The sequence below is a fragment of the Schistocerca serialis genome, chromosome 9, assembly GCF_023864345.2.
Source record: "Schistocerca serialis cubense isolate TAMUIC-IGC-003099 chromosome 9, iqSchSeri2.2, whole genome shotgun sequence".
NCBI lineage: Eukaryota > Metazoa > Arthropoda > Insecta > Orthoptera > Acrididae > Schistocerca > Schistocerca serialis.
Genome location: NC_064646.1, coordinates 331,061,717 through 331,085,853, shown reverse-complemented (window position 1 = coordinate 331,085,853; position 24,137 = coordinate 331,061,717). Strand labels below are relative to the sequence as shown.

At 40.0% G+C, this 24,137-nt stretch overlaps 1 protein-coding gene across 2 annotated transcripts in view; it reads right to left on the bottom strand.

Annotated features, from left to right (window-relative positions):
- Positions 1–24,137, bottom strand: part of LOC126418750 (cadherin-23) — a 392,502-nt gene that overhangs the window by 96,887 nt on the left and 271,478 nt on the right. For both annotated transcript variants that reach the window (XM_050085675.1, XM_050085676.1), the window contains exons 11-14: positions 22,581–22,764; positions 11,600–11,852; positions 6,196–6,416; positions 2,734–2,912 (exon numbers count right to left, since the gene is read on the bottom strand). In XM_050085675.1, coding sequence (XP_049941632.1) covers positions 2,734–2,912; positions 6,196–6,416; positions 11,600–11,852; positions 22,581–22,764 — 837 coding nt within the window. The remainder of the gene's footprint in view (positions 1–2,733; positions 2,913–6,195; positions 6,417–11,599; positions 11,853–22,580; positions 22,765–24,137) is intronic.

Genomic DNA, 24,137 nt, shown 5'->3' with positions numbered 1-24,137 from the left:
ATTTTCACCTGCAAGTGCTTTGATACCTTTTTTGATACCAAGATATACCCTACAAAAAGGCCATATTTTGTCACTCATATGAGAAGTAGTGATAAAGTTTTAATCAAAAACTCAAGGAAAATGCAGTTAGATAATTAATTTTTTGTTTGTTTGTAAGTACATGTGCACTATCCTGGAACACATTAAAATCCCCATGCCACAGTGTCATAGCATGCTAATAGAGGAGCGAAAACAAATTAAAACATCCCATTGATAAAGTGAAGTATCACGCTGCAATTCATTTTGGGCAGCTGTGGAAATATTGGCGCTATATCAGGCAGTAAAAATGGCATTTTTGGCACCTGTATTGATGGCACGGCTGCAATTAAAACTTTATGAATACTTGTAGAACAGCACGCAGGATTCAAAACTTGCATTTTGGAGGAGTGAGGTTCAAATCCCTGTCTGTTCATCCAGGTATAGGTTTTGTATAGTTTCCTCAAATCAGTTAAGGCTAATGTTGCATTGGTCCTTTTGTAACAGACATGGCCTATTTGTTTCCCCATCCTTACCCCTCCCAAGGATGTTCTTTGTCTTCAACAAACTCATAACTAACAGGACATTACATCATAACCTTCTTTCCTGCTCCCAACAGCAAACTCAATGTTTCATATTACTGTGAAAGAGCAAGTAACTTGCAGCTCTCTGCAGGTTTGTTTTTCCTGGCCATGAACTTCTGATTCATAGTTAATCATCTTCATGATCATTTACATTAAAAACATTCCCCAGTTGTCTGTTAACCCTATAAATACTGTCACATGGAAAACCCTACCACCACTAAAAACACTATACAACACAAAAATACATAGCCATATCTGAGTTTTATTTCCTCTGTCTCTGATTCTATAACTCCTGGAGGATTCTCTGGGCCATAATCTAACAAAATACTTGTATAGCGTAACCCCATTACTCAACAAATTATAACCTTCATGATTGTGACTCCAACTGTGTTTTATACCAGACAAGCAAATATGTCTCTTGGAGTGCCTTGACTCAAAAGAACAAACCATGTTGTCTTGTCATTGTGCTTTAACTTTGCTGCATGCTCAAAAAACTGGAAATCCACAATAACCCAGTTCTTCAAATGTGTCAAGACAGGAATATCTCACAATTACTAAAGAGTCATCACTTTTAAATCATGCCTGTTAGCCAGTGTAAATGAATCTCTGTATCTGACATTACCTGCATCTCACAGCTATTGACTGCAGATTCTTTTAAATTCACTAATGTTCAGTAAAGGAGATTAGCTGTTTAGCTCCTTCATTGAAAACATGACACTCTCTTTCTCTGTTTCAATTTTTAATCTCTTCTCTCCTCTTATCCTCTGATTAGTATACTTCCTCCAACTGTCTTACTTATTTCACTTACTTCTCTTTGTCTTCCTTTCCTTAAGTTTCTTTATCTTCATTGTTTTTGTTTAGTCCTTAGACACAAATTTCATCACAAGACACTCAACAATCATGAGTGACACTACTGCCATTCTTTCAGTTTTAAAATAGCGACTGATGGAAAATAGCACTGAAATCTTGCTTATAACTTAACTAACATTTTCCACAGTTGTATGGACAGAAAAAGTCACATGCTTGCCACCCAAAGCCCACAAACAGTGTGGGAAACTCCACCTCAATCCAAAATCTCATGCAACAACCAACCACTTTTCTAGTTTATGGAGGCTGAAAGTAAACAATAAAGAAACCCAAAAACCTATTTAAACAGGCAAAATAAGACCTCCCCCTTTCCTCCTTCCACATACACATCAGTGCTGATGGGATTTGACTGACATGCCAGTATATGTAAACAGAAATTTATCTTTTCAGCACTTCCATTCAATATCCCTCTACAGCACTGCATGCTCAGAAATAAACATATATTTGCATATTCTTCTACAACTGACTGTAAACATTTAGTATCAAATAAATGTTTTGTTTTTCACAGAAAGATATGATAAGAGGACATCAACTGTTTCATGTAGGTTTCCAGGGATTTCACAAGAGCAAGGAAAACTTCTCAGATAATGGTAAATCTCTGCTGGAGTAGATACTTTGAAATGCAACTTCAAACTGGGATAACTGCTAGTGGGAGCAATTATTCAAAGTGTTCAACCTAACCTTCTCACCACCGGTCTCTGTATTTTATATTTACCTTCACTATCAGCAACTCAACAGGATGAAGTATTACTTTGAAGTCACAAGTACAGTTATTAAACAGAATATGCCTTGCTATCTTTATCTCTTGCACTACACTCACACATAAATTACATCAAAGGTATTAATTCTTCCTGTGCTTGTGCTTCTTTCTATGATTTGATCTATTTCTCAAAATGTACCATCTCCAGTGACAGATAGTGCTACCAAAGCAGACATCTTGATCATTGGAACAGTGTGTATGGTTCTGCATATGTGTGAATGTAATCATGCATGCCCACATGTTGAGAAACAGACATGTACCCTATGTCCATAACTTTTCTTGTATATGAAACAAACACAAGCATGTAATGACTAGGTACAAGGCACACAGGTTTACTCAATGAAACAGATTGCTTCATCAACTCTTTCCATGTTCAATGTTTGCATTTTAGTGTTGCATACATATAACTGAATCATTTTATAAGTAGATGGAGTTTGTGTACTCTTATACTGCTGGTGAACACAGTGGGAAATTATTCCAAATTAAGTGAACAACAGGATGACATACTGTGATTTCTCCGGTTGTTGAATTGATAGCAAAGGCAGACTGGAAGTCAAAATCTGCAGTCTGTCCAGGCTGAAGTGAAACTCCAGTGTGGTCAATAGCGCGGACTGGCTTAAGAATAGAATACTGAAGCACAGCATTAGAATCTGGATCATGGGCAGAGATGCGTGTCACTGTTGAACCTTAAGCAGAAAGAATACAAATTTTAACAATAGATGTCAAAATAAAATGATGTCAAATAATGTAAATAGCAATAAAGCTACAACTGAGTTATAACAATAGTTTCAGAATCTTCAGCTGAAATTAAATGTATATACAAAACCATAGGACATTAAGAAATGTATGTTTCTTCCTAATTGACATCTAATATGCCAAAGGGAAAGCAGAATTATGCTTTTAGGCTACCAATTCAAAGTATTATGTTCACCACCAGTTTACACAGGCAAATTGCTTCTAGAGGGAGTCTGGGCTGACACAATTTCAAACATTTTGTGATTCAAAGTAGTAAGTTATATCATGTAATACAACATCAAAATTAAATCTTCAGTTCAAATTCTGTTAATTTAATTCATTTTCTGCAACTTCTATTCATATACTTACTTCCCATTTCAGCAAATTTACATATTGGTCATTGGATAGCAATGTCTGACACCTTGATCCCATTATTTTAACCTTCAGTATCAATGAGCTAACTGATTAGTTTTACAGTTAAGTCAGTTTGTATGTAATCTTATGCTGTCTCTTAATGCAGTATATCAGAGGAGGAATCACCTTGGCAGTGCAAGTTAACCACAAGCAGTATCAGGTCTGTTCAAAAAATTCTGAAACATTCATAATTTTGCAACAGCAGTGTGTCAGAGCAAAATGCAGTTGGTATCCATGAAAACGCCTGTGTTTAATGTGTAACCACCAAAAGTTTCATTGTTGTATGTCTGTTAGTTATTGTTCAGTGATGTATTGAGCAAAACATTGTGTCACACAGTTTTTCGGATTTAGAGATGGCAGAGTTAGAGGAGCAGCGCGTCTGGAGTAAATTTTGTGACAAACTCTCTGGAAAACCTTTATAGAGACACAGCAAATGATGCAGGAAGCCTATGGTGATGACTGCTTAAGCTGCACTTTGTGTTAAAATGATTCACACAGTTTAAAAATGTCTGGACGAAAGTTAAAGATGACCCTCATTCATGACGCCCTTCGATGTTTTCCAATGACACTCATGTCAGCCATGTCAACAAAACTGTGTGTGCCAACCAAAGAAAGACTGTCCAAGAGATTGCATAAGAATGTAACATTTTAGTTGGATCATGTCATGAAATCCTGACACAGCACCTTGGAATGCATGGTGTTGCCACCAAGTTCATCCTATGGCTAATGAGTCAAGATCAGAAAGATCTTCACCTCACAATCTGTGAAGAGCATTTAGATTGTGCAAATGAGAACAAGATGTCCCTCAAAAGAATCATAACTGGTGATGTTGAGACCAAGGTTAACTCTTCTCAATGGATTGGGAAAGATTCTCCAGACCAAAAAGAGCTCAAGTCAGGTCAAATGTTAAAGCAATTCTGATAGTTTTCTTTGAATTTGATGGTTAAGTTTATCATGAATTCATGCTACAGCAACAAACTGTTAATCGACAGTCCTATCAGAACATTTCACAGCATCTGAAAAAAAATGTGAGAAGGAAATTGTCTGAAATGTGGTGAGACAATTCTTGGCTCTTGCCAATGGCCTTGCCACAGTGGTAACACCAATTCCCATCAAATCACCAAAGTTTAGCACTGTTGGGCTGGTCTAGCACTTGAATGGGTGACCATCCGGTCTACTGAGTTCTTTTGGTAAGCTGGGTGCACTCAGCCCTTGTGAGACAAACTGAGGAGCTACTTGATTGAGAAGTAGCGGCTCTGGTCTCGTAAACTGAGACACGGCCAGGAGAGCAGTGTGCTGACCACATGCCCCTCCATATCCACACCCATCGACCGACACCTGTGGGCTGAGGATGACACGGCAGTCAGTCGGTACTGTTGGGCCTTCCAAAGCCTGTTTGGATGGAGTTTAGTAGAGTAGTTCTTGGCTCTTGCATCATGATAATGCACCCATACATTCATTCCTGTTGGTGTGTGACTACTGCACAAAAAACAAAATCACTGGGCTGGCTCATCTGCCATACTCTCCAGACCTGGCTGGTATGGATTTTTTATATTTCCAAAGTTGAAAACCCTGTTGACAGGATGAAGATCTGCAGACGAGATAAAAGAAAATTCACAGATGGCACTTCACACAATCCAGTAAGAGGCATATCAAGACTGCTTCTGGAAGTGGACATGGCATTGGTAAAGGTGTATCAATTGTGGAGGAGAGTATTTCGAAGGAGAACATGCACAATAAGTAAAAGGTAAGCAGAGAAAAATTTTGTGGACAAAGTTCTGAAATTTGTTGAACAGACCTCATACATGTTGACTTATTAAATTCAGTGTAACAAGAAAGGGGTGATTATCATGTGTCAGTAGATTCATAGACCCTTTCTTCTGTTTTATTAAATATTGGTCAGAAGATTGCAAGTGATAATGGCAGTGGTCCCAAAAAAATGTGGGAGTGAATATTTCACAACAATGTACTGATAAGCACCTGTGCAATTATTCAATGCCAAGTCATTTATGTGATGATTTCTTGTGTATGTCTAACATTTCATTATATGCTCATGACATGATACACCACATGAATGTTTTCACTCACAGTCCTTCCTGTCATGCTTTAATAATGTGCTCTGAATACATACAACAGTTTTTGATATAACAGATGACCTACAAGCCTCCACAATGTCGCACAGTCTGTTGTGGACACTAATAAGGTTGAGTAACTAGCAGAAGATTAGTGTAGAAGAGCTTATGTGATTACAGTCACCTTTAACCAGTCACACAGTACATGTGATACATGAGTTAACTGATCTGCATAGTTATCAACAACAATGAACTCCAATGGCATTACAAGGTATTGCTCACAGTGCAAGAGGAAAGATGAAAATGCCCTACACAATTTATATTCGGAGAAGATTTCTGCCAAAAAATCAGGAGGAATTCTTAATGTAATTGCTGAGAACTACACAGCAGACCTACTTGTCATGGAGTGTAATGCTGATAAGTACTGGGTTTAATATAAATAAATATGTCACTGTGGATTTCAGAATGGTGGTCATAATCATGGACAGGGTCTCTAGGTCATAAAGTAAATGTGCAAGAAGAAGGGAGCAATTTTATTTACTACTTTTTACATTCAATATGATAAAATAGAAATGTTTTAAAAAGTTGTCAACTCATTGTCAATTTTTTAAACTGATAATGTTATACACAATGACTAAAAATGGCAACTGAGAATAAATAAATAAAGAATACTAAGAGAAAAGTCTGCACCATCAACAACACTGAGCAACGTGTTTTCCTTTAAAAAGCTGTATCTGCATTCACTCACCAACTGGTGCCCTTTCTGAAATATACTGGATGTAAGATGAATCAGAATCCAGAAATGCAGGAGGCTTATTGTTAACATCGGTTACATTAATGGCAACAGTAGCTGTAGCCGTCTCACGCACTGGACTTCCAGAGTCCACAGCATGAACAACCACATCAAAATGGTCTATTCCTGAATCCAGATCTAGATGAGCTTCTGGGGATACGGTAATCTCTCCAGTTCTGTTGGAAACAGATGAGAAAGAAGCTTAGTTAGACAAATCAGTAATAAAAATGGAACTTAAAATACAAAACTTGAAGAAAGTCACTACCTACATACATATATAACTGAGCACCATCATCAAAATGAAAAACACGCAGCTGGTTTAAAGGCTATTTGTGAGGCAGCTGTTAGACTGAGAAGAATGCATTGATAAGCAAGATTCTAGCAAAGTCACTGAACTTGGTGGCAGGCTTATTTGATAATGGAGGCACCTAACAGTTATATATAGGATGTTTTCATGGAATAATTTGAGTAGGAATGTGTCCCATGAGAAAAATGCATCTGTTAAGACGTGTACGAGATGGAAACCGGTAATACAGCAATCCTAAGCAAAGTCTGCTGCTTGTTAATCATTTGGTCCTGAAGCACTGGTTGTTGTCGGAATCAGCAAGTTCTAAAATTTAAATATAACAGTGGAATGTTTTCAGTTAACTATCATCTACATTCAGAACCTGATATTTTTGGTTGAAATAAGTAACAGTGTAACACACTTAAGTACAGAAATAATATTTCATTTTAGACTTAATCGGAACAAGAACAGATTTTCTTAGGTTTATTTTTCAAGTCAATAAATGTGGTATTTGTATTTCTAAAACTAAAAACTCAATGTTTCTTTGAACTGGTTGCAGTGCATGTGTGCACATGTGTGTGTGTGTGTGTGTGTGTGTGTGTGTGTGTGTGTGTGTGTGTGTGTGTGTGTGTGCATGAGAGAGAGTCAGAAAGCAGTGGGACGGGTGGGGGAGGGTGGGGGGGGGGGGGGGGAGGGTGTTGGTAAATAGTGATACGAAGAAGACCTATTTAGACTTCACTATTCCATAACAGAATAGCTTTTTTACATATAGATTTCTCAGTCATCTCCTTAACTACATCAGTGACAAACGTCATTTAAATTACACAACAAAAAACAAAATCAATGAGCATTTCTGCACTAATTATTCTGAGAACTGTGTGCAGATACTTCCATACTGTATTAAAGGCTAACCAACTGACAAGATGCAAAGAGCAGATGCAACATACAAAGCATATGTATCATAGATGAAGACAACATCCATACTCAATATCTTTTACTAAGCTCACAAATATTACTTCTGACATGAAAATTTAAACATACATAAGTGTCTGTTAAAGAAATAATGGCATGATATTGCTTTGAGTTTGTCCTTGAGAGGTACTGGAATGATACCATCAGAATGATGAAAGACATGTGTCAAGGTAGCGGTCCTGTGGCAGCACACAGTTTTCATTTGCTACAGATGTTCAATGTGGCATATAATCAGTTAAAAAGAAAAGAAATTCATCACAGTTTGCTACATACTGAAGAAACTAAGAGCCTGTGATCTGAGAAGAATATGAAAGGTTGGTACAGAGTTAGAGATGTATTTTGCCAACTACGGCAAGGAATGTTTGTGGTAGAAAGGCATACAGTAATTCAGATAAAAAAAACTAATGAAACAATGGAAAATCCAGGATGAAATGTAACAATATTATGAAAAGGAAAGTTGCTACTCACCATATAGCAGAGATGCTCAGTCGAAGATGGGCACAACAACAACATTGTCACAAATAAGCTTTGTGTCAACAAGGCCTTTGTCAAAAATAGACAACACACACACACACACACTTGTACAAATGCAACTCACACAGACATGACTGTACTCTCTGGCAGCTGAAGCCACACTGTGAGCAGCAGTAGTGCATGATGAGAGTGGCAACTGGGTGGGGGTAAGGAGGGGGTTGGGATGGGGAGGTGGAGGGATAGTAGGGTAGGGGTGGGGGAGGGGACAGTGAAGTGCTGCTGGGGAATACGCAGAGATGAGGTGGAGAGAGGGTAAGGCAGCTAGGTGCAGTCAGGAGGATAGACGGAGGGCAGGGGAGAAGAGTAAATGGGCAGTAGAGGAAAAGGAGAGAAGTAAAAAGGTTGAGTGCATCGGTGGAATCAGGGCTGTATAGTGCTTGAATTGGAACAGGGAAGGGGCTGGATGGGTGGGGACAATGACTAATGAAGGTTGAGGCCAGGAGAGTTACAGGAATGCAGGATGTATTGCAGGGAGTGTTCCTGCCTGCACAATTCAGAAGAGCTAGTGTTGGTGGGAAGGATCCATATGGCACAAGCCGTGGAGCAGTGATTGAAATGAATGATGTCATGTTGGGCAGCATGCTCAGTAACAGTATGGTCCACTTGTTTTTTGGCCATTCATGTGGACAGACAACTTGTATCATGACCACAAAGAATGCAGCACAGTGGTTACAGCTTAACTTCTAGATCACATGACTGGTTTCACTAGTAGCCCTGCCTTTGATGGGATAGATGCTGTCTGTGACTGGACTGGAGTAGGTTGTGGTGGCAGGATGTATGGGACAGGTCTTGCATCTAAGTCTATTACAGGGATATGAGCCCTGAGGTAAGGTGTTGGGAGCAGGGGTGTAGGGATGGACGAGTATATTGTGTACGTTCAGTGGACGATGGAATAGCACAGTGGGAAGTGAGGAAAGGACAGTGGACAGGACCTTCCTCATCTCAGGGCACAATGACAGGTAGTTCAAACCCTGGCAAAGAATGTAATTCAGTTGCTCCAGTCCTGGGTGGCACTGAGTTACGGGGGAATGCTCCTCTGTTGCCAGACGTTGAGACTTTGGGAGAAGGTGGGAGACTGGAGAGATAAGGCATGGGGATATTTGTTTTTGTACAAGGCTGGGAGGATAATTATGGTCTGTGAAGGTTTCAGTGAGACCCTTGGTATATTTTGAGTGGGACCGCTCGTCGCTGCTGATGTGATGCCCACAGGTGGCTAGGCTGGCCTTCTACATATGGAACAGGTGGCAGTTGTCGAAGTGGAGGTATTTCTGGTGGTTAGTAGGTCTGATATGAACAAAAGTACTGATATAGCCATCTTTGAGGTTGAGGTCAACATCTAGGAAGGTGGCTTGTTGGGTTGAGCAGGATCAGGTGAAGCAAATGGGGGAGAAGCTGTTGAGGTTCTGCAGGCATGTGGACAGGGTGTCCTCACCCTTGATCAAGATCATAAAGATGTCATTAATGGATCTGAGCCAGGGGAGGGGTTTAGGATTCTAGATGTTTAGGAAGGATTCCTCTAGATGGCCCATGAATACGTTAGCATAGGATGGTGCCATGTGGGTGCCCACATCCGTACCCCGGATTTGTTTGTAGGTAAAGCCTTCAAAGGAGAAGTAATTGTGGGTGAGGATATAGTTGGTCATGGCGATTAGGAGGGAGGATGTTGGTTTGGAATCTGTCAGGTGTTGGGAAAGATAGTATTCAATAGTGGTAAGGCCGTGGGCATTAGGGATGTTAGTGTAAATGGAGGAGGCAGCAATAGTGACAGGCAGGGCACCACACTCTAAAGGGACAGGAACTATGTAGAGTTGGTGGAGGAAGAGGTTGGTATCTTTTATATAGGAGGTAGGTTCCGGGCAATAGGTTCAAGGTGTTGGTCTATGACAGCAGAGATTCTCTGAGTGGAGGCACAGTAACCAGCCACAATGGGGGATTGTGGGTGGTTGGGTTTAGGAAGCATGTAGAAGGCTGGAGTGCAGAGAGGGGTATGGATGAGCAGAAAGATGGACTCTGGGGAGAGGTTCTGGGATGGGCCTAAGGATTTGAGGAGTGACTGGAGATCCTGCTGGATTTCTGGAATGGGGTCACTGTTGCAAGGTTTGTAGGTGGAGGTATCTGACAGCTGGTAGAGTCCTTCTGCCAGGTAATCCCTGTGGTTCAAAACAACAGTGGGGGAGCCTTTGTCTGCAGGTAGGATTATAAGGTCAGGATCAGTTTTTAGATGGTGGACTGTGGTTATTTTTGTGGATGAAAGGTTAGTTTGCATGTTGAGAAATTTGGGAAGTCAGGGTGAGGAAAGGTTTGATGTTAAAAGATTCTGGAAAGTTAACAGGGGGTGATTTAGGGTCAGTGAGGTTGGATCACAGTTGGATGGAGGAGTGAATTGAGTCAGGCAGGATTCAACATTGGTCTTTGATTGAGTCTGATTGGTAGGGTTTGTGGCGAAAAAGGGACCAGGAGAAAGAGTGAAGGTCTTTAACAAGTCCTGCATGATTGAATTTGGGAGTGGAGCGAAGCTGAGGCCTTTGGAAAGGATTGATATTTCTGTGGGGCTAAGGCTTCTGAAGGAAAGGTTCATGACAGTGTGCCATATTGTTCCTTCCCATCAACACCAGCTATTTGAAATTGCACAGGTGGGATTTCCCTGCAATTTATCCTACATTCCCATAACCCTCCTGGCCTTAACCTCCGTTAGTCATTGTCTTCACCCATCTGGCGCCTTCTCTGTTCTCATGCCAGCACTACACAGCTCTCATTCCAAACATGCACCCAGTCTTTTTACTTCTCTCCTTTTCTGCTGCCGCTCCCCCCTCCCCCCTACTTCTCCTCTGCCCTCCGTCTAACATCCCGACTGCACCTAGCTGCCCTAGCCTCTCTCCACCTCATCCCTGTGCACCCCCCTGCAGCACTTCACTGTCCCCCACCCCAACCCTAATACCCTCCCCCTCACCACCCCAGGCTCCTCCTTTCCACCATCCAGTTGCCACTCCATCATGCACTGCTGCTGCTGCTCACAGTGTGGCTTCAGTTGCCAGAGACTGCAGCCGTGTGTTTGTGACTTGTGTGTGTGTGTGTGTGTGTGTGTGTGTATGTGTGTCAGTCACCTATTTTTGACAAAGGTCTTGTTGGCTGAAAGCTTATTCGTGACAGTTCTTTTCGTTGTGCCTATCTGTGACTCAGCCTCTCTGCTATATGGTGAGTAGCAACTTTCCTTTTCATAACACAGATAAAAAATACTGCTGCATTAAGGACGCAACAATACATACCATAAAAAAGAAGCTAAACACCATTAAAATAATATAAAATTACCTTCAAGCAATCTTAAAAATAATGAGGCATATGGGAGAAGACAGCCTGGGCAGTGCTGATGTAAAGCTCTTTGGATGCAGAGTATGTATGAGTATAACAAATAATAAGTAAAAATATTAGTATAAGGAACAAGAAAGTGGCAATGGATTCCACATATATGCTTTTCTAATTTTAAATTAACAAAGCAATTATTTAATAAACACAGTAGATTATGTGAATTACATATCTAACTAATTGTTATCCTCAACTGATACTTACTTGTTATCAATAACAAAGTTGTCTCTAGCACCAGCAGCAATAAAATATCTCAATAAGCTGTCCTGCCCATCAGGATCAGTTGCAGTTACTTTAGAAACCAGAGTGCCTGGCGTAGCATTTTCCTTAACAACTGCTGCATAGCTGGCGGGTGCATTTTCACCAATATTGTGGTGGCCAATGAAAACTGGTCGCTGATTCCCAGGCACTCCCACTCTCACTGCTACGTGAACATCACTATGCTTTGGGGGATCTCCTGTTGAGGGATTGATAACAGTTGTATTAATATAATTTCAGTTCGCAAATAGAAGTGATAAATAATTTTAGACATACATGCCATAGAAAGAAGTAGAAGGAACTTTAGGATTCCTCTGTATCAATGCTATATATCAGGCTGTTCCAACACTGCCGTATGGTACATGAGCACCTGTACCCACTGCTTAGCATGCTCACAGGCAGGGGCTGGTAGTGCAGGCTACCAAACAGATGATCCAATTGCCTGTTCTGCTTGTGTGTAACCTTCTTGCCCAACCCTGGTTGCCTGCATTCGGCCACTGGAGTACGATCACGATTGTCCAGCTGTAAGACTGCCAAGTCGGGTGTTTGCTCACTGCTGCTCACACTTGCCCATACCCCTCCCCCCCTCCTCCCCCACTGTCCCCCCCGCTGCTCCCATGTGGGCATGTGGCCTGGAACAGCCTATTACACATTAACAGTAATGTCCTACCACCTTCCTCGATACTTCCCATATACCAGACCATCATAAATACTAAGGAATTTTCTAATGCCACTTTTCTTAATTTTAAGCACACTGCAATAATCAGTGACAACATGCTTGTTATTAAGTTCAAAATTAATTATATATGTTCTTAAACATGAATCAGTAGCTAAAATGTAATCTCTATCTTATCTGTAAACATCTTCATACAGCATTGACCTCAGCCCAGAATTAGAAAAAGGATGAGTTCAGCACATGGAATGAAAATTCATTAACAACAAAAATTCAGATCACTGAAAACATATTCTAACTATTTACAATACTTATTTATAAAGAACATTTTTCATTTTGGTATCCGGGGTGTATAAGTACAAAGTTATTCAGTTTCCTATTTGAGAGCACACTATGTACAGTTGACCATGAGAGAAGCAGGAGTCTTTGAGGTCGATTTAGCAATATTCAAAAGTTCATCTTTGCACTTTAATTGTAAAACTGTAGGCAGATTTGACAGGAAATTGCAGTCTTTTAAATTGGAATGGCAGTTCAGTAGAGATCAGTGGTATTCTGGGAATAAATACCATGTGTCCTTTGTACTTTCCAGTGAAAAGTTTGGCTTTGATGATGTTATTCGATAGCTGTTTGATGATAAGCCTTATTCCATTATATAGTTTTAGTGAGTTGAGATTTTTGAGTAGTATAGTCCGAGATACAATTTTAAGTCAAAGGCAGTGTAATGGCATTGCTTGTACTTGCCAAGAGATGCGGTTTTTCATTTGAATGTGCACTGGTCTCATCTGCTGGTGTTGACTTGGGAATAGCTGGAAGTGTTTGTCAAAAATCTCCTGATGGTATGAGTAGAGTTCCTCCCATCACTACAGAGTTTCCTCGCAAACCTTATAATGATCCATCCATAGCTTTGAGTGATTTCTTTCATGTACCATTGTGCATTCGTCCAAGGAAATATCCATAAGTGCAGCTGCAATGCTGGATGATGCTACTGCAGGTGTGATCTATTGTTTAGTATGTATTTCCACCAGCAATTGATTTATTAGAATCATTTTCCATTGCCACCTAGTGTGTTGTAATTGATCTGTTCCATGATAAAGTTGTAAATTTGCTTTTGATTGTCACTGAGGAGTGGTTTGTTGTGAGCAATGTATTAGAAGTAGTTAGTTGATGCTGATCTTTTTTCCTTTGTAATTTTGAAGTTAAGTACACTGATAGCATCTTTTTGTGGTGCTTACATCCCAAGTTGTTCTAAGGCATGATTGTTTGTTCCTAAACATTTACCTTCTAGGCAAATGAGCATTTCATTGAAGATGTCATCACTGAATTTGATGGTCAGTTCAGGATGAGCTTCTTAGATTTAGAACAGTACGTCAACATTCATACTCTCTTTGAAGGAGTCCCACAACTGCTTCGGCTTCAATGGGTTACATTTTGTTACAATTATGGGGAATAAGTCTCACAAATGTACAGCCGAGGCTGTGAGTGAGGCTTCTTGTAGTGTTAATTCCCAGTGGCTGTCATTTTCCAGTAGTTCTAAACAATGACATGCTTCTCTGAACATCTTGCACAGGTAATTGCCAACAGCCTTGAGATCTGTGAAACTTCTTGGACCCTGTACTTTGAGTAGCAACATCTGGAGACAGAAACATTCAGAATTGTTAGGATGTACGGTGTATACACAGCCCAGTGCACCACTTTTCATGCTCCCTGGATGATCTTCTACTGGAATTCCTGCTTTTGTTGTTAAAAGATTTTTCTTGTTATGTTTGACATGTAACAGGCAGGGATGTTGATTTATAGTAATGTTTTTGCGAATCGATCCATTTGGCGCAGCTGGTAAAAAGCTGTATGTTGTGTTCTGAGGTGGTTTGCTTGCAATTTTTCTGGTGATCACGAAGTGAACTCTCTGCCCATTCTCCAAATGTACTGCTAGATGTTCCACGGATAGTTTGCATTTTTGTATGGGAAAACTGAAAATCCGGCACACTGCTTCGTTAATCTTTATGTTCCTTTCCAATTGGTACATGAGGATCTCGTTGTTTCTGTTTTCTTGTTCACTGTCTTTGGAAATTTGAAGTACAGCCATGTCACTGCTTTTTTTCACATGCTTATGACCATTGTAAAAGAACTGGATATAGAGAGATAAATGTATTACCCGATCTTGGATCATATGAAGTGAATGATACAGCAGAGAAGTCAAAAACCAAAAATCTACTACTACTAAGCTATGTGAAAATGTTTAAATGTCAATGTTTGTAAATACTTAATATAATTATGATGATGATTATAGTCTTCTCAAAAAAGATAGACAGTTAATTGTATTTTATTTATAAAATATGTGTGCCAAAGATTATTTTGCATAAATAGATCGATGTATTATAGTAATTTCTTTGCTACATGTTGTTAGAGAAAAATATTTGTTTTCTGTTTCTTTGTGTGTCCCCCCTCCGTCTTTTTTTGAGCAGTTGTTTGTACGAGTTTGAAATGTGAGTATGGAGAATGAGTTATTTGTGTTTTACTGATTTGTATTGTGAAGTAAATGACTGAAAATATGTGTGTAATTCTGCAGAAGGTCCACCAGATTTCATGTTGTTATTGACATAGTAACCCAATCATCCTCTAGACAATTATAGAAAGATGAACCACAGAAAGGAAAAGAACAACAAGGCATCAACATACAACATCAAAGAGCAACAGAAAAGATGATATTTTTATTATTAACATAACTGGTTATCGAAATTCGACTCTCCCTGTCACTAGCTGCAGAGTGTTACTATCTCAGTGTGGCAGGTGCTGTGAAAATGTGACCAGCTGCCCAAATTACTAACTTGCTCCAAACAACACTAAGTTCAACACTGGGCAACAAGAGGGTGGGGATGGTCAGAATATGATTGCATTGTCCAGGATTTTCTGAAACTGAAATGTAAATTCAACAGAATCCTGGTGTTTCTCTACCAAATTTTCTCGCATTTCAAAATGGGCAGATGTTATGCATTTTTCTAATTATGATGTGTTTGTGTTTGTTATATTATTTTGTTGGGTCATAGTTTAAAGCTTCATTTATTAAGTTTTACTGTGTACTTGTTCTTGTCTGCACTTCTCGTAGGGTGGTATTTTTATGGGTTGCTTGAGTTTGAAGTCTTATTCTAAGATTGTATCACAAAAAATTCTGGAAAGTTGTGGAATGATCTGGAATGTTCTGAAAATATACTTCAATGTTCTGGAATATTCTAGATATTTCTAGAGGGTAAAACTTCCAAGCCCTTATATCTTCAAAAGCACACCTTCAGGTAAAAACGGAAATCTTATTCATGGATGAGGGTTGGAGGACTACCACACCATATTACTCCCTTGATCCTATGGGGCTCATTTCTGAGTTTTAGTGGCAGCACATTGTACAATTACTTTTATAACATATACCGATTAAACTACATAATTAAATGTTTCAATACTCAAATTCACTTGGGAAAACTATATAGTAATGCTACAGAATTTCTGGCCATTACATGACTTCAGGATGCAATATTATTAGTACTGCCATAGACATATAAAAGTACATAAAACTATTCTTGTTTTCAAAACAATTTGTTATATCCTTGGGAAAGGGCGAAGAAAATATTGGTGAAGTCTAAAAACAAAGGATAAATACTTCCGACCCGAGGATGAAGTGCCAAAAGAATTTTTTCCCAAGAAAATTAGACTTAAAATTTTAAGATATTCAACAAGGAACCTAAAAATAGCCCACTTTCATATTTAGATATGCTACATGTGTCACAAAACTCAAATTATATCAAATACAGAAACTATAAAATAGTCTTTTCTTGCATATTTTTTTGTAAACAAAACAGAAAAACAAGGGTGATACCTATTAAACTCTTCCCATAAATCATCTGCACTTATTATTTCTTTTCCTTTAAAGGCAAGTTAAGAGATGTGCAAGTATTCTTATTGGGTTTGTCTGTTACAGTTTATCATTTAAATATGGGCAGGAAAGTTTCAGCAGAACGTAAGTAATTTAGTAATAAGGAAGACAACTCAAGGATTAAGAGAAGCACTTGATCCTGACAGGAACATTAAAAAGATAGAAAAGTTTGCTAGGTTTTGGATGAATCATTTAATAGGCTAGAGTACACATACATTTGCATGTGTTGGTGATGTGGAGGGGTGCAGGGCAGAGGAAGGGGGAACTGTTGGGTAGAGGGCACACTGCAGCAGGATAGCACACCCTATACCTAACAGTTTCCTCTTCCTCTGTCCTGCACTCCCCTCAATTCATTCCTCTATTTCATCACCATCGTGCATTACACAAACTGAGCAGCTCCAGGGCCCATGTGTCACATTCCTATCCCTTGCACCTGCCGCCCTTCCTCCCTCTCAGTTACCTATCCTGCACCCCTAAGCCATCAGCCACTGTTCCTGAACCCTCTCTCTCTTCCACTCCCACTTCTTTCTCTACTCACCTCACAACATACAACCTCTCAACCCAACCTGTCAATCTGCAGTCTCAACATTGTGTATTCAGCCAGCACAATGTAGTTCTGTGTGTGTGTGTGTGTGTGTGTGTGTGTGTGTGTGTGTGTGTGTGTTCTCTAACAGCTTATGAAAGGATTCATCCAAAAGCTAGGAAAATTATCATTATTTCTTGTGTTCCCATCGATGAGTCAGCACTTCTACTATTCAATCTATTCAATTAGTTGCCTCCTTTATTCCTAAATTGTTTGCTATTTAACATTTCACTGTCATCAAACAGAGCTTTAGATCAGTTATATAAGGCTGTAAAAATAAATTTGCTACAAATCTGGTAATAGAACCGTCACTACTTTCGTGAACTGCCTTGTGTAGCATGCCAAAACAAAGTCAACATGCAAGACCAGTCGGAAGATTAGTCCTTCAAAATACAAGGCCATTACATCTCAACCAGTGGGTCTTGAGCTGAATGCACACACCTAACACATACTTACAGCTTCAAACAAGATCAAAGCTCAATTACTTTTGATGTAATAATTTTTAGCTTTTTATCAATTCATCTGTGGACAATATGCATTACATGAATGTTGTCATACCACTTTTCATAGCAATACATCACAGGGACATTTCATCCTCCCATTTAAGCATCTAATAAAATTTACAGCTGCCTTGCATAAGACATTTTTACCACAATTCATTTCAAAAGAAAAAAATTCACTTATGAAAACTATAAAATTACATTCAAAGGCAGAGGTAAGTACTGCTTATAGATACATTCTAAAATGGAGAAATTAATCCTAACTTTCAGAACTACTGGTTCCTTCAACAGCGAGGAAAGAGGGATAGGTTCAGGAAAGGAGTCCATTTGCTGTGAAGGGGAGGAGACATAAGATGAAAAGGATGGGGTGCAGAAGGAGGAGGGGGGGCGAAGTGTAAGGTATATGGTCAGACAAAGTTGGAGGTCAAAGACAGTATGTTGGTCAGCACTGTGCCAGCTTTAATCCATAGGCTAAAGATGTAATGTCTGGTAGTCATAGGACCAGACAGAAGCCATCAATTGATTCTAAAAAATTCCACTCATATTTATGATGTCACTGTCCATCAGCAACACAGATGTGGTCTCAACTGGATACCAGAGCTTCAGTACCCCTAAATATTGCTGGTGGAACATAATGCCACACCAGCTCCAGAACCAATTAAATGTCATCCGGAAACACACATTAATTAGCCTATTGCTTTATGCTTTGAAAGGCCATGTATCAATCAATATTACCAAGAAATATGTTTGTAGATCTATAAGATTTTTTGTAGTGTTGCCACCATTAACAAACAAAATTTTTGGTCTGGATGCCTTTGCTGATTTTGGATTCCAAATACGAGATTCAATTAACATGCCAATATGTACTGATATATAACATATAATCTGCACATGTAATAAATATTATAAAAAGGAAAGTTGCTACTCACCATATAGTGGAGACACTGAGTCACAGATAGGCACACCGAAAAGACTGTCACAATATAAGCTTTCACCCATCAAGGCCTTTGTCGAAAGTAGACCACAGACAGACAGACAGAGACACACACACACACACACACACACACACACACACACCAGTGGCCAGTGTGGCTTCAGCTATGAGAGTGAGATATGTTTGGTGGTGGTGGTGGTGGTGGTGGTGGTGGTGGTGGTGGTTAGTGTTTAACGTCCCGTCGACAATGAGGTCATTAGGGACGGGGTGCAAGCTCGGGTTAGGGAAGGATTGGGAAGTAAATCGGCTGTGTCCTTTCAAAGGAACCATCCTGGCATTTGCCTGAAACGATTTAGGGAAATCACGGAAAACCTAAATCAGGATGGCTGGAGACGGGATTGAACCGTCGTCCTCCCGAATGCGAGTCCAGTGTGTAACCACTGCGCCACCTCGCTCGGTGGAGATATGTTTGCATGTGTGGGTGTATGTGTATGTGTATGTTGTCTATTTTTGACAAAGGCCTTGATGGCTGAGAGCTTATATTGCGGCAGTCTTTTTGTTGTGCCTTTCTGCAACTCAGCATCTCAGCTATATGGTGAGTAGCAACTTGCCTTTTCATAGTATTGAATATTGTTACATAATATAAAAATAGACGTGTGTGTGTGTGTGTGTGTGTGTGTGTGTGTGTGTGTGTGTGTGTGTGTCTGTGTGTATGTTAAACATGTCACCTCCTAAACCACTGGACCAATAGGAACCAAATGTGGTATACATATCCCTTACTGACAGGCAACAATCACTGTTGGCGTAACAACCATCTACCTATCATAGTTCAAAAGATATGCTGCCATAAACAATTAGATGCATGAAATACTGCTGCATCATGCATGAAGTTTTAATACTTTTATTCTTTACTACTAAGACACTCCTACAATTGGATCACCTTTAGGCAATCTTTCTGACACCTAGCAAAAACAACAGCCATCTATAGAGCTATGAAGAGGCATTGCTATAGAGACGTTTACAACATTACGCATATTTCTTTTGTATGACTGTTTCATAATTTCAAAGATGTTTTGATGAGTACACAGAAGTGAAATTTTTTGAATATTACACAATGAAGACAGTTCACTTTTTATTTCCGTTTCTAACAGAGAATTTCAAAATCAGTAACTGGTCAATGCTGAGTTTCTCAGCTAGTAGTAATATATAACATGATATCATATAATGACTTATGCATTTATTTGAATCTAATCTGGGTTGAGCACAAAACTTTGAAGTGCACATATCATTAACACATAATAATTCCCCTCATTTCTGCCAGGCTACACCCTTGCCTTTTGTTGTGAAGGAAGCAGTTAAATTGGAACTCAGTCACATAGTTTAGAGACACCAGATGTTGTGACAATAGTAACATCTGGCCAGTGTAACACAAGTGAAGAGAAGACTTGGCGCCGGCCGCGGTGGTCTAGCGGTTCTAGGCGCGCAGTCCGAAACCGCGCGACTGCTACGGTCACAGGTTCGAATCCTGCCTCGGGCATGGATGTGTGTGATGTCCTTAGGTTAGTTAGGTTTAAGTAGTTCTAAGTTCTAGGGGACTGATGACCACAGTAGTTAAGTCCCATAGTGCTCAGAGCCATTTTTTTAGAAGACTTGGCCAGAGTAGTGACAGACAGGTGGTGGGAAGACTGTAGAAGATACAAAACTTATGTTTCAAGTAGCAGCTCCTGCAGTGGTGGAAAACTGCACACAATAATTTGTAACAGATGTTTAACAGCCTTACAGTTAGTGGGCTCAAATACAATTTAAGTAAGGGTACTTCTTCCTGAGAAAGTATTCAATATCTCATCCATGTACTGAACAGAAATGGTCTCAAACGCATGTCAACACATGTAGAGGAGATTAATAATATCCCTGTGCTAAATGATTTTAAGAAGCTATAGTTGTTCTTGAGCAAGATAGATTACCATAGAAAATTTATATCAAATGGTCTTATTACCATAATTGCTCTCTAGCCCAGGCTCATACATACAGCAGTACCACAGTGTGGCCTGAGCAGACTGTAGACTGTGATACCAGGAGTAGCCAAGAAGTATTCATGGACTGGAATATTAGCACAAAATTAGTAAAACATAAGTATAAAATCTGCACTGACAGTGAAGTTGGGGACTTCATGATTTGGACTGGCTTCTATTCTATGTCTCTACCTCAATTTCCTTCAAAATACAATGATCTTGAGTCAGACCCATTTAGTCCTTCACTAATTAACTGACCAGCTGCTTGGAAAACACACTGCCAGAAAAAAATTTGTACACCCTTTAAGAGGCTTCCAATTAGCCCAAGATTTATTGTTGCAACATTGCATGTGGATTACATGAAATGACTACAATGACAGTGCAATAGCATGAATGATTTTGAGGTACCAGGTATCAGATCAAGCTGAAACACCCACATTAGTAAGTAGTGTAGCCTCCTCGGGTGGCAATGCAGGCACTGATTCTGGCATCTAGTCAATCATACAGATGGTGAATACCAACCTGAGATATGTTATGCCATGCCTGCTTGACCTTTTCAGGTAATTCTGTAAGAGTTGTTGGCTGATGAGCCATACAAGTCACTTCTCATCCCATCAAACCCCACACATGCTCAACTGGAGACAAGTTTGAAGTTTGTGCTGGTCTGGGAAGTTGCTCCACATCTTGCAGAGCATATTGCATTCCATGGGAGGTGTATGGATGAGTATTACCCTGTTGGAACAATACATCACCTTCCTGCTGCAAGAACAACAAAAGAATGGGCCTAAATACATTCGGCATGTACCGAGTGCTAGTTAGCCTTCCCTTGAGAAACGCCAAAGGTGAATGAGATTGTAGTTTATTAGACCCCAGGACTTAAAGCCTGGGGTGGGGGCAATGTGTCTTGGATGAATGCACTTTACCAGACAGCACTCACAAGGTCTGCATTGAGTGTGAAAATGATCATAATTTGCGGGTGGGCAGAATCAGCTTTAATCACTGAAGGCCACAGGGCACCATTCCATCTTCCAAGGGATCCTCCAATGGCTCCAGTCAAGCCATGCACATAGATGCTGTGGCATGACTGGAAGACAGGCTAGAAGTGTGTGTGCTGATAGTCACACTACTCATAACCAGTTCACAACAGTTAGCATTGACACATCTGGGCTCAAAAGCTGTTCTGTTATGGTAGCTGTATGATCTGTCACTGGTGCCCTTGCAATACAATGATCCTGTTGGGCATTTTTGCTGTATGGACAGCCAGAATCTCCTCTATAGGTGTGAAAACGTTGATGTGACCACTGATACTAGCAACATTGCACAACTGATGCAGCACATCTAACTTGTGTGTCAATTCTCTGGAAGGACCATCTGTCACTCATAAGGGCACAATTTGACCCCTTCAGACTTTCTGTATGGGCTGCAAAAAGCACGAGTGGGTCTGCGGGGCATGATTGCCTGCTAGCTTCACACATTTGCACCACACTGAGCCTTCTGGCTGTGAGCATTTTCTATTAAAAGGTAGGCACAGTTGGCACTATGGTAGCTATGTCATCACACTATCTGTTGGCAGATGACATTGAAATCATTATCAGTACATCTACTGCCTCCCAGATGGCATATGCTGTCGCTGGATCAAAATTGACATCATTTTTCCAGGTATATTAACTTTTTTTTCGGCAGTGTATTTAACATCCCTGACAAAGGTCATGGGAAAACAAGGCCAAAGTACAACAAAGATTAAAAAACGAAAATGAAGAACACACCCACTCACTTATAGTTGACTCATGTGTGGCACAAAGACACAAAATATAGCCCAGAACCTTAACTAGCTTTCAAGCTACTGTTTTTTCTAATGTAAATTCTCTCCTCTTCACCCACCCCCACCCCACCCCTCCCCCCTGTTACACACAGGCAAACGCAAATGTGCGGGCATGACACACACACAAACTTCACTGCTGCTTTGTGTGTGTGTGTGTGTGTGTGTGTGTGTGTGTTTGTTTGTTTGGGGGGGGGGGGGGGGAGTGCTTCAGAGAGTAAATAACATCTGTTGCTTTCTTCCTGGGATTTCCAATATTGAAGGTGATACATACATTACTAATTCATTTCCCTCACAGTCTTTCAGAGTGTTCAAAGAAACTATGATGTTATTTTGAAGCACATACAGCATCTCTATATTTTTCAGCGTATTTTAAAATGTGAGACACTTTATAATGAACATACATTCACTAGAACCTATGCCACTCTTTCAAAAATAATTATAGAAAGTATGAAGCATGTACATTTACAGAGAAACTGTGTCTTACCAGCATCTGTAGCTCGTACAGTGAATTCATATTGACCAAGCTGAGTGTCTGCAGCCCTAGCTGGAGTGTTTAGTTTCACTTCTCCACTCACTGGTTCTACAAAAAGAACACCTTCTGCATTTGGTGATACCAAACTATAAAAAATTTTTCCTCCGCCTTGAGTAGGACCATCCACATCAGTTGCCTGAAAGCAGACACATATCACAATTATTTCAATAGAAAGTCAACTATTGCGTAAGTAATGATATCCCTTATCATCTAAAATACAGCTCTCCAACTTTCCTGTTAGGTAATACTTATACAAATGTTCACTTGTGGCCGCAAAAGATGATGCTCAGTCATTCCATCTGTTCACCATATTAAATACATACTAGCATTGCAAGAAAGTCTTAAGGCATGTGGAACACATTACGAAATGTAACATTGCAGAAGCACAGTTGCAGTAACTACTGTATGCTTGACTTACTAGGTCTCACCAATAAATGCAGTTCTGCTCATACAAGCAAGGACTTAAAAGTAATGATAACCCTTTCCTGTGAGTGAAGGACTGGTAGTGTTGCAGTGTTCCACTACGTGTCTCTGTAACACTTTGTCTGGAATCATTTGATGTACCACCAACTGTGGGGAAATGTCTTGTTGGAGTGTTTGGTTTCATAAACGCTACTTAACATATACAGCAGTATTGGAGCTGATGACATGAGAGAGAAATGAGCTGTCACCAGGTTGTTTGCTGCTTGGAAAATCAGCAGCACAAACTTTATGGTTATGGCCCAGAACAGGTCTCAAGCAATAAGTGAGCCAGTGAAAGACTGTTTCATCATGTGTGTGTGAGTTCATCGTCTTGTGGTCTGTACCCTATCTACTGTGTGTCATCTCTCGCCCCCCCCCCCCCTCCCCCTGTTCACCAATAGTGGCTCATGATACCCATTGTTACCATTAAAAAAATGTATCATTAAGGGTATCATTATCTACATCTCAAAAATAAGTTGACAATATACGTAAAGGAAAACATTACACTGATGAGACAAAACTTTATGACCAGTGCCCACTGTGAGAGTGAATCCTGCTTGGTGGCACTGCAGTTAAGTACATTTGTGGGGTAGAGATGAAGGGGGAATTATTCTAGCAATGATATAGACTGCAAATTGGGAAATCTGCTGACATAAGCTAATTTGACAAAGAACAGGTTGTTATGCCCAGCGTCCGGGAACAAGCACCTCTTAAATAACAAAGTTGGTCAGCTGTTCATGTGCTACTAGGAGAGTGAAACCCTGAATAGATGACAAATGTTGGACTTCCACATCTCATCATACAGAATATGGAGCTCAGGCACTTACTCACTCTGTAAAGCTGGACAGGCGGCAGTCTCTGGCAAATCCAATGACAGAATACAATGCTGGTGCAGCTACAAGTACTTCAGAGTACATCATTCAGCACACATTGCTGAACATGGGGCTCCACAGCAGATGAGCCATGTGCGTTACAATGCTAACCCAATGACATAATCAGTTCTGATTGCAGTGGATAAAGCATCATCAAGAGTGCCATGGCTCAATG